At 50.1% G+C, this 10,964-nt stretch overlaps 1 protein-coding gene and 1 long non-coding RNA gene across 2 annotated transcripts in view; one reads left to right on the top strand and one right to left on the bottom strand.

Annotated features, from left to right (window-relative positions):
- Positions 1–693: 693 nt before the first annotated feature.
- Positions 694–9,296, bottom strand: ADI1 (acireductone dioxygenase 1). The gene is made up of 4 exons (XM_074947719.1): positions 9,028–9,296; positions 5,133–5,252; positions 3,178–3,357; positions 694–1,451 (listed from the first exon to the last, which is right to left on the bottom strand). The coding sequence occupies exons 1-4, from the start codon at positions 9,145–9,147 to the stop codon at positions 1,338–1,340; spliced, it is 534 nt and encodes a 177-aa protein (XP_074803820.1). The 5' UTR covers positions 9,148–9,296; the 3' UTR covers positions 694–1,337.
- LOC141984612 (uncharacterized) overlaps positions 9,072–10,964 on the top strand; it is a 21,369-nt gene continuing 19,476 nt past the window's right edge. Inside the window, exon 1 of the long non-coding RNA XR_012638755.1 lies at positions 9,072–9,399. This is a non-coding gene — a long non-coding RNA (uncharacterized LOC141984612). The remainder of the gene's footprint in view (positions 9,400–10,964) is intronic.

The following is a 10,964-nucleotide window of genomic DNA, read 5'->3' as shown; positions in this document are numbered from 1 at the left end:
AAAAATGTAAGGGATTAAAAATAACTGCAAGTCTTTATAAATCCAGACTCTGCAATATAATGAAAAGTTGTCACTACAAAAGGGAACTTAGGATCTTGGCAACTGGAAGAACCTTTTTAGTAAGGTGGGCAGAATCAACCTAAGCCAATGAATACAAGATGAAGACTCACAGGGTACGTCTACACGGAGATAAAAAAGCCAGCTGGCCCAGCTGACTTGGGCTCGTGGGGCTCAAAAATTGCTGTATAGGCCTTCGAGCTCAGGTTGGAGCCAGAGGTCTGGGAGGATGGAGGGTCCCAGCGCTCGGGCTCCACTCTGAGCATCTACACAGCAATTTTTAACCCTGCAACCTGAACTCCACCAGCCTGGGCCAGCCACAGCTGTGCCGCAGGGCTTTTATCCCCATATATGCCCCAGGCCTCCATTCCCACTATCTTGTAGAGTCATTTGCACCTGTGCAAACCGGGTTTAAAATGTTACTAATTTGGAATGGTATCAGTTCACATCCACTGTGCACAGCTGTAAACAACTGCACACAGGGCCCAGCAGTGAAGAATCTGCATGCCTTGATCTACACTCCAATTACAACCTCATCAGGAGACTGAGCAGGCACAGCACTCTGCACTGTAGGCAAATTTTCCTTTTAAAGTAAACATTTAGACAAAAAACACTGTCATTTTTGACATTGCTGAGGTTTATTTCAATAATACTCCTGCAATTACATAGTGTCTGAAGATCTCAAAACACTGGACTAAGGTGGGTAACTCTACTTATCTCCATTTTACAAATGGTGAAATTAAAGCAGAGTTAATGATTTGTCCAATGTCAAAAAGCAAGCCAGTGACAGAGCTGGGACCGGAACCCAGTTAGCACAGTCACAGAAACACTATTGTCCAATGGGTTCTTAGTGTCAGGACATGAAAATAGCTAACAGACCTTTAAAGATAGAAAATCATTTTATTAAAATGCTGCAAAAGTAAATCACTGCAATTCATTATAACAAAGTCACAGACATTGTACCAGGGCAGACCTAGGTAAGCTGCATATGAAGGTTCTGATTATGTGAATTCATCTTGTGCAAATTCTTTGAGAGAATGCAGCAGTTTTTTAATTAAATACAATCACCTTAAGTAGTTTGATAGCATCATTTCAGACTAGGATGAACATTCAGCGTTTGCCATACTCCCCATTCACCCTCCCAAAATTAGAGCTAGAGAAGCACGTTTGGACAGGGGAAACAGAACACATCCCGCAGTGAGTGGTATTGAAGTACAAGATTCCCAATTTACATTCTGCTCAGGCTTGAGGACATTCCACACATTAGACTTCAGAGAGTATTACTGTGCCAAAAACTTCACGTACTGTCCTCGAGCAGGAAAGTGATCAGCTGGCCGGTTGTATGCTGTCCAGACTGGTTCTCCAACAAACAGCCTCATTGCCTTCACGTAGTTCTGCGGAAGGAAAAGGAAATGGCAAATAGCATAACAGCTCCTTTTGGAGGTGTCTGAATAGTAGAGTTAACAACTCCTGGTGAGGTTTATGATACTTTCCACCTTCTCAAGGCGCTTTAGGAGCTTCACACCAACCTGGGAGTTCCATCACTATTTTGCTTCAGTGTTCCTAGCAACCTGGCCATTGTAGTAGTAACGGTACTTTGCACTTACATACGGTTTTAAAAACTTCAGAGGATCCTCAACACCCCTGTAAGGCAGATAAAGTATTATCCCATTTCACAGATGGGGAAAATCCATGACCTTGAGCAAGTCCCTCAGGCTTTGCCTATATTGGGACATCGGCCTTGGTTTAGCTGCACCAGCACAGGCCCCTGAAGGTAGACATGCAACGCTGGGGTTTGCACCAAGTGAGCACATCCTTGGCCACACGTGGGAGTCAGCACCAGTCACTGAGTCAGCTACACTGATTGCTGATTCAAGGCTATTCCCACAGACAGATAAGGCCTTTGGGCTATATTACATATATAACCCCTCTCAGCAGGTCAGAGAGCAAGTCAATGGCAGAGCCGGGAATTCATCTAGGATTTCTGACTGCCAGCTGTGGCTCTAGCCACTAGACTACACTCCCTCTCTACAGGCGAGTTTAGTACTCATGAAAGATGCCAAGACAAGTATGCTCAATTTATCCACAGAAGAGGTACAGAACAGAGGCAATTCAAACTTCCCTATGCGGCTCTGCCTCCAGCCTGGATGAATCAGTCTCCATGCCTCAGCCAACTGTGGTGGCGGTTTGTGCGATGGATAGCTGTAGAACAGAGGTGGGCAATCTATAGCCCACGGGCCGGATACCATCCTGCCCGGCCCTTGAGCTCCTGGCTGGGGAGGCTACCCCCCGGCCCCTCCCCGTTGCCCCCCTCCCCTGCAGCTACGCCACCACGCGGGCAGCACGGCTTGCGCCCATGCACCTCTCAGGCTTTCCAATAAGCCAGTCCTGCCACTCTGAGTGGCATGGTAAGGGGGTGGGGAGTGGGGGGGGGGGTGTTAATGGGGCAGAGGGTTCCAGGAGGCAGTCAGGGACGGGGAGCAAGGGGCGGTTGGATAGGTGTGGGAGTCCTGGGGGACCTGTCAGGGGGCGGGGGTGTGGATAGGGGTCCAGACAGTCAGGGGACAGGGAGCGGGGAGGTTGGATGGGGAGAGGTTCCGGGGCGGGGGCCTTAGGGGTGGGGGTCCTGGGGGGGGGGGCAGTTAGGGGACAAGGAGCAGGGGGCGTTGGATGGGTCGGGGGTTCTGAGGGGGGCAGTCAGGAGGTGGGAAGCGGGAGGGGTCAGATAGGGGGCAGGGGCCAGGCTGTTTGGGGAGGCACAGCCTTCCCTACCCGGCCCTCCATACAGTTTTGCAACCCTGATGTGGCCCTCGGGCCAAAAAGTTTGCCCACCCCTGCTGTAGAATCTCTGGACTCAGACCATACGCTGATTTCACACAAGATACAGAACATGTCTAAGATGGCAGTGACTTGAAGTCACTACTGATGAGCTGCATGTGAACTGGCAACTACGAGGTGAAAGCTCAGATTCTATAAATCATTTTGTATTCCTCACGTTCCTGGTTTAATGAACTGCAGATCTGAAATAGCATATTTAGTCATCAATATGCAATATGCCTTTGTACACTTGTCTGTCAACACATATACCTAGGAGTGTAATAGATAAAGCCATATACAAACATTTTCATCCAGTGTAAATCGGTGATATATGCCAGCAGGAAGAGTTATCATGTCTCCCTTTTCCATGAAAATCCGGATCCACTTGTCATCTTTGTCTCGAACATCAAAGTAGCCACTTCCTTCAAGGATGTAGCGAATTTCATCATCCAAATGCAAATGTTCTTCATAAAATATTTTTATCTAGGGTAGGAAGGAGAGGATATTACATTTCTTTTTAAGTTTGTTGAACAAAGAAATAAATCTAAATACAAGGGCATATGGAGATAAGTATCAGAGAGGTAGCCGTGTTAGTCTGGATCTGTAAAAGCGGCAAAGAGTCCTGTGGCACCTTATAGAGAGTCTCCCAACGTCTGGGAGACTCTTTACAAAGGAGTCCAGAAAGATATAAAACTCTGACCAATGCACTACTAGACTATGTTAACAGCACATAAAGTCAGGTCTATGCTTGGTAGGATAATATTCATCTATAGTTGTACAATTATCTGGGATGTACAAATATGACAGAGCTGAAGTCCCCTGTCACTTTACACTGGAATAAGTCAAATGCAACATCACTGCCTACTGTAGCTAATCATCTACATGAGAACAATACAAGTAATTATTGCCAACCAGGTTTCCCGCTGCATAGTGATTTGTACCGTCAACAAGAGACAGAGCCTGGGCCACAGTCCCAAATTCAAGGCCTCGCTCCCTAACCAGCAGCGATAATGTTCTCTCAGATCTTTGGGAGAGGGAGGATACTTTGTCTTTCAGGCAATTTAGGAGCAATAATGCCAGGCTCTGAAGGAGTCCCATGAGGACTTGTGGGGTGGGGAAGAAGAGAGAGAGAAAGGAAATTACTGCAATGCCATAGGTAGGGAGGGAAGTGATGAACCCTTGAGGAACAACTCCATTTAAGATGGATATGGAGAAACCTCACCATCCGCACCGAACTCCTGAGTTACCATACCATTCCCATTCAGTTGGAGTGGCACATCTTTATGTTTAACTGGTGAGGAAGGAGTTTCATTATAAAATGCGTAACTGAGAACTTGACATTGTTCCTGCTGATCTGTTCTGAAGCAACCAGGACATTAGTTCCCCAAATTAAAACATTTCTCAGCTGGGGAACTGCACAAATCCCTCATACCCCTCAAGTGTTTAGCACATTTCAGACTTTACAAAAATGTACTTGAGACAAAAGAACTAATTACCAACTAATACATTTTGCAGGCTGACAATCCCCAAAGTGCATGTAGCTGTAGGCGTGTTTCAACTTTGAAAACTGTCAAGTGGGCATGCTCACAAGTTATTATAAATCATATGTATGGGAGGTCACAAATGCCCATCAAAATGAATTTGGCAGAAGTTCCAATTCCCTCCAATGGTGAGTATGTTAAAATATTCTTAGCACTAAAATCAATCACCTTGACAACCAGGCCAAGAGTGGCCTCCTTTTTCTGAGAACACTGAGAAATTATTTATGACAGTACTGAGGGATTTGTTATTGTTGATTAAAATTACCACCATGTCCTAGGGCAGCAGTGACCAAGCTCAGGGCTTGCTGCTCTGAAGTTCACCGGGGAGAGATTTTGCCAAAGCCCCAAGCTGGCAGTGGTCTGACTTAGTTTGGATGACAATCTAATAGTGTTTGCAGGGCTTCATTTGCATATGTGCAGTTTCAACATGACAAGTGAGAGCCACTCTTATTAATGGGAACCATTCTAAAAGGCATCATATGTAAGCTACTAAAGGGAAAGCAATTACAGAAAACACAAAACCCTCTCTCGTTTTAAAAATGGAATCCAAGCAGTCATTTGAAAAGCTAAAAACTAAACAATGTGATTTTTAAAAATGGGGGGAAATCCATTGTTCAAAGAGCAGGTTCTGAGCGCGCACTTCAAAAGCCTGTGCACACTCTAGTTGCAGACTTCAGAACTTACTCCCTTCCCAGATCCAAACCAGGGCTGCTTTACCTTGTCTTGATAATTTGGCAGCTTATCTTTATGTATCGTTATTATATCCATCCAAGAATAGTTTTTCTCTTTCCGAATCCTTGCTAGGTCTGGGTCAGTCTCATAGTTGTCAGCATCCAACTGTGTGATTTTTTGGAGGAGGAATTAAAAACAAACAAACATCCATGAGAGACAGCCAGGATACCCAAACGACCGCTTCCAAAACCAAAAAGTGCAGCCAGTTAGTGTATAAATAACATTTCAAGTTACATACTAGTTACTAACAAGTCCAGCAAGGTTATTTATTTGTTATTGTGTAGTCTAAAGGGAAAAAAGGGATTATAGAAAAGCTAGCTTTTCAGAGTCAGTGTGGGTGTCTCAGTGGGACGTACTGGGGAAGCGAGCTCAATCTGCCTTCAGACGCTGCTCCCACAGAGTCTGCTTCTTGTTCCAGAGCCAGAATCCCAGTGTTGGAGTGAATCGTGTCTGTCCCTCACAAAGAAAACAACTGGGAGTCCCTCATGACTAATCAGCAGGATTGCCATTGTCCCTGCACAGTTGCTGAAGTTTGGAGTTACCAGGAGGAACATTCTCGTTGTTCGTAGTTACTTCACTACCATTTTCCCACCAGGCAGCCTGCCAACCCTGGCAAGGCATGCTTCCAAAACAAATTAGCCTTGGTAGGGGAAGCAGCAGCATGACAGCAAAATAAATAAATAAATAACATTCGGTTGAAAGTTGGCGGCAACAACAATGTGGGGAGGGAGGGTGGGTGTCTTCATCGATTATTTTAAAACTTTATTAAACTGCTCTGGTTACAGACTTTCTTTGCTCAGTATCTATTATTGTTCCACCTTCCCAGACATGGGAAACATTTTAATAACTCAAATGAAAGAGGCTGTGTGAGGCGCCACATTTTCAGCTCTAATTTTTTTTTTGGTAGGAATTAACAATATGCTCAGTGACTTGTTACTGATAAGCCTACACTTTATGCAATAAATACCATGCTATAAAAACCTTTATAAATCTCACCACAGGTACATATCACAGCCCTAAAAGAGTTTCTCATATCAGGCTTATAAGAGTCTCTTATAAAGGCTACTTGCTCTAGTGAACCCAGCATGTGACTGGGAGACAGGAATTATTGAATTCTATCTTGTGTATCCATAAGGGATACATTTTACAGTACAAGACTGTCTGGCTTGTAGCCTAGGTGCCAGAATTGCTCAATTATGCAGTTCTTCTGTCTGACCCACCCATTATAGCAGGGGTCAGCAACCTTTCAGAAGTGGTGTGCCGAGTCTTCATTTATTCACTTTAATTTAAGGTTTCGCATGCCAGTAATACATTTTAATGTTTTTTAGAAGGTCTCTCTCTATAAGTCTTAAACTAAACTAAACTAAAGTATGTAAAGTAAACAAGGTTTTCAAAATGTTTAAGAAGCTTCATTTAAAATTAAATTAAAATGCTACTCTTACACCGCCGGCCCACTCAGCCCCTGCCAGCCTGGGGTTCTGTTCACCTAGGCCGGCAGCAGGCTGAGCGGGGCCAGCGGCCAGGACCCCAGACCGGCAGTGGGCTGAGCGGCTCAGCCCGCTGCTGGTCTGGGGTTCCGTCCACCGGCTCCTGCCAGCCACGGTCCCGGCTGCTGACCCCACTCAGCCCGCTGCCGGTCTGGGATCCCAGCCCTGCTCACATAGAGTGGGTACCTACCTTCCCCCTGGTTCTAGCCCATTCTCTTCCTCTCTGTCTGCACTGAACGGAGCGTAGGAGCGCACTGAGCACAGGGCTGGGGGTGAAGGAGCAGGCTGGGGGTTGGGGTGCAGGGTCTGGCCAGGAGCTAGAATGAGGGAGGGGGCTCAGGGTTGGGGCAGGAGGTTTGCGTGTGGAGTGCTTACCAGGGCAGCTCCGATTTGGTGCGAGGGGTGCAGGTGGGAATGTGGGGGGGGGGGTGTGCAGGAGCTCCTGTTTGATGCTCAGGGTGGGGGTGGGAATGTGGGGGTGCAAGAGGCAGGGCATGGGATGTGGGGGGGCTGGGTATGTGTGGGGGGTGCTGGAGTCAGGGCTGGGGTCGTTGGGGGGGTGCAGAGGTCAGGGTAGAGGGTTGGGTGTGTGTGAGGGGGTGCAGGGGTCAGGACAGAGAGCTGGGGGGGTGAGGGTACAGGAGTCAGGGCAGAGGGCTAGAAGTGTGTGAAGGGGGTGCAGGGGTAAGGGCTGGGGGCGTGTGAGGGGGTGCAGGGGTCAGGGCGGGGGCTGGGAGTGTGGGCTAGGGTCCTGGGGGTGCGGGCTAGGGTCCTGGGGGTGCTCCCAGTCCCCTGCCCAGAGTGGCTCACAGCAGGGGGCTGGAGGGGATTTGCCCTGATTCCACCCCACTTCCCCAAGGCCTCGTCCCCACCTCTTCTCCGCCTCCTCCCTGGGGCAGCGAGGACGCTGCGGCTCCCCTTCTCCCCCTCCCTCGCAAGGGCCGTCAGCTGATCGGTGGCAGGGAGGGAGAGGAGGAGGGGCAGAAGCAGGGGAGGGGGGACCTTGCCTGCCCTGCAGCAGCAGCCAGCAGGACCAAGCTTCTTCACCCTGCCCCTGCTGGGGGGAGGAGGGAGTGGAGAAGAGTGGGCCGGGGCGGGCAGGATTTTTAATGGTACGCTGCTGCCTGCCAGAGTCCCAGCTGCAGGCCTGCTCAGCCCGCTGCTGGTCTGGGTTCTGCAGCGGGCTGAGCAGGGCCAGAGGCTGGGACCCGTCAGGCAGCAGCATGCCATTAAAAATCGGCTCACATGCTGTCTTTGGCACGCGTGCTATAGGTTGCCGACCCCTGCATTATAGAGCACCACCAATGTACATGTACTTCACTTTAGGAACCCCTTGAATTAGCCTGTGGGAAGGAGAGATCATGGTTAGCTGCCCAAATGTACTGGGTTAGGTAAAGCAGTACAATTCTTGAGTTTAGACAAGACCTCAGACTTAAGCTAAATCAATTTTGAAAAGTGGGGACTTAAGAGGCTAAGCAGTTTTTGTCTTGTGTACATTAAACCTCACACGAGGATGGAAAGCATATGATACCACCTTTACATTTAAGCAGGCACGCATGCTTCCAGTTCCAGCAGGGAACTTAGGTTTTCACTTCTATTTAAAAGAAACAAATCATGATTTTTAAATTACAAGGGCAGGACACTGACACTCCTTTGGCCCTCCCTGCACTGAGATTCAATTCCTTATTAGCACCTCTATCAAGAGCCATGTTTGGGCCCAGACAAGCCTTTTAGGCTACCTGACACATTTGGATTCCCTTTGGCACAGGCTCTGACCCACTGGACCATGAAGATGGGTCTCCATTATCTCCAATATTAACAGGCAAAGCCAGGCCATGTGGATGTGCCACTACGCGTTAAGGAAGTGAAGGGTATTTCAGGAATAAGCAGGAGCATCGGTCAAAACTCCTGCGGTTGCTAGTGCGGCGGCACAGACTCTCAGCAAAGGCAGGGGCTAAAGTGCGGAGAGTTCATTTAAAAGACAAATGTAAGTGACTCGGGCAGAGGAGAGGGCCCACCCTGGGCAGGGGGGCTGGTAATAGCAAAGCAGTACCCCCCTTCCCCGATCAAAGGCCAGCGGGGATCCTCAACTCTCCCCTCCCCTGGCCGCCGGGGGTTTGGGAACAGGGATCGGGCCATGGCCAGCGCGGGGCTGCAGCGTGCGAGGAGCCACGCTGGCGCTCGCACGCTGCAAACAAGTCTGTGGGCGGAGGCAAAGGCCAGAGATGTCCGGGCCCAGGGGCCCGTACTGCGCAAGCAGCGGCAGCGAGTCCCGGCGGGAGCCGGGCGGGCTGGAGGCTGCGGGCCAGGGGCTCCTGGGGCCCCGGCTGAGTGGCCGGGCTACAGGCGCCGCCCGCTCCCCCTCCCGCGCTGCAGCCAGTCTCGCCGCCTACTTTCCAGTGGAAGACTCCGAGCCGGCGCAGCTGCTCCAGGCTGACAGGCCGGTGCGGCTCCTGCCGGTGCGGGGCCCTCTGGTCCTCTCCGGACTCGTCCATGTACCACGCTTCCACCATCCTGCTCCGCGGCGCGCCGGCCCGGCTCTAAGCCAGCCAATCGGGCCCTCCCGCCGCGCAGCCGGGCTGGCTGCAGCCCACGGGCGGGGCGCGTGATCCGCAGAGCGCCCGCTGCCAAAGCGCCCGGGCAGCAAAGGGGCCGCGGCTTCCACCCCCGCCCGGCCGGGAGCTCGCGCGCCACACGCTCTGTGGGACTGGGCAGAAACAGGCTGCATCGGTCATAGGAACAAGTACTAAGGCTTAGCCTCCTAGGTAAGACACGTGTTGCCTTGGAAGAGGAAATCCAGCAGCTGCGCTGAAACACTTTGGCAGTAACATTACAATATTCCAGTACCCCCGGAGTTAGTTTACCCATGCCGAGGGTGACCGTCTGGCTGGTATTGGACCAGCCTGGCTGGCCTTTTTTTTTTTTTTTTTTAATGCATTTGCCAGTTGCCAGAAAAATAATGTAATCTGCTGGGTTTTTTTTTACGTGGGTCTAAAGATTTGCATTATTGTCACAATACTAATGTTAAAGTTTCTGTGTCCAGCTAAAGTTGCTGCATTGGTCCCGTTTCTGCAGTTTAAGTAAGAAAATGGTGTTATAACACATAGTTCATAGATATGATTTATATCTAGATCAGTGGTCCCAAACCAGTGGTGGGCAACCTGCCATGGGCTGCACACAGCCCATCAGGGTAATCCGCTGGCAGGCCACGAGACAGTCTTTAGAATCATAGAATCACAGACTATCAGGGTTGGAAGGGACCTCAGGAGATCATCTAGTCCAACCCCCTGCTCAAAGCAGGACCGATCCCCAATTTTTGCCCCAGATCCCTAAATGGCCCCCTCAAGGATTGAGGAACTCACAACCCTGGGTTTAGCAGGCCAATGCTCAAACCACTGAGCTATCCCTCAGCCACAGGCATGGCCACCCGCAGCTCCCAGTGGCCGCAGTTTGCCGTTCCCGGCCAATGGGAGCTACGGTATGCAGCACGGGCTTCAGGGTGCTGCTTCCCGCAGCTCCCATTGGCCTGGAATGGCGAACTGCAGCCACTGGGGGCTGCAGGCAGCCATGCAAATGTAAACAAACTGGCGGCCCACCAGCGGATTACCCTGACGGGCCACAGGTTGCCCACCACTGTCCCAAAATGTGGGTCATGACCCCTCCCCCTCCCTCCGGGGGGTGCGGAGGAATGGTCGGGGGCACGGCAGGGCCCCAAGTCAGCCCCCATGGGGGGGGGGAGGGAATGTCATCCAGCCCCACTCCACCCCTAGCCATGGCCCTGGCTCCCAGCCAGGGCTCGCACCCAGCTGCCTAGCTCCATTCCGGGCCCCAGCTGCCCCAGTCTTGGCCCCCTTACTCCTGTCAGTGGCAAGAGATTAAGAGCAAAAGTGTCCACTAATTTTTGGCACCAAATCTGAAGCACATATGATTTGATTTTTCAGAGAATTTAGGCCATGTCCACTACAAAATTAAGTTAACCTAATTTATGTTAGTGTAGAGCTGCCACAGTAATTAAATCACTTGTGCGTGTTTAAACTTTGCACCTTATGTTGATGGTGTGTGTCCTCACCAGGCATGCTTGCACTGATTGAACTGTCAGTGTAAGGCATTGTGGGACAGCTTCTGAAAGCCAGCAACAGTCAATGTAAGCAACAGTGTCTACACGGACGCTGCGTTGACCTAACTACATTGACACTGACTCTACACCTCTCATGGAGGTGTAGTTATTAAGTTGGTGGAGTGGATGAGTCACGTCAGCAGGAATGAAATTTTAGTGTAGACACTTACATAGTTAGGTTGACATAAGCTGTCTTGCATTAACCTAACTCTG

Source organism: Natator depressus, chromosome 3, assembly GCF_965152275.1.
Source record: "Natator depressus isolate rNatDep1 chromosome 3, rNatDep2.hap1, whole genome shotgun sequence".
Taxonomy (NCBI): domain Eukaryota; kingdom Metazoa; phylum Chordata; order Testudines; family Cheloniidae; genus Natator; species Natator depressus.
Note: the sequence above shows the minus strand (reverse complement) of the source record. Positions and strands in the feature narration are given on the sequence as shown.

Bases quoted from the DNA above. Each gene is read 5' to 3' on its own strand.
- ADI1 (XM_074947719.1), bottom strand. From the start codon at position 9,147: ATGGTGGAAGCGTGGTACATGGACGAGTCCGGAGAGGACCAGAGGGCC. The intron at 3,358-5,132 runs GTAAAGCAGCCC...TTCCTACCCTAG, and splicing joins TGCCAAATTATCAAGACAAG to ATAAAAATATTTTATGAAGA. The intron at 1,452-3,177 runs GTTTGTATATGG...TTCCTTCCGCAG, and splicing joins GATTTACACTGGATGAAAAT to AACTACGTGAAGGCAATGAG.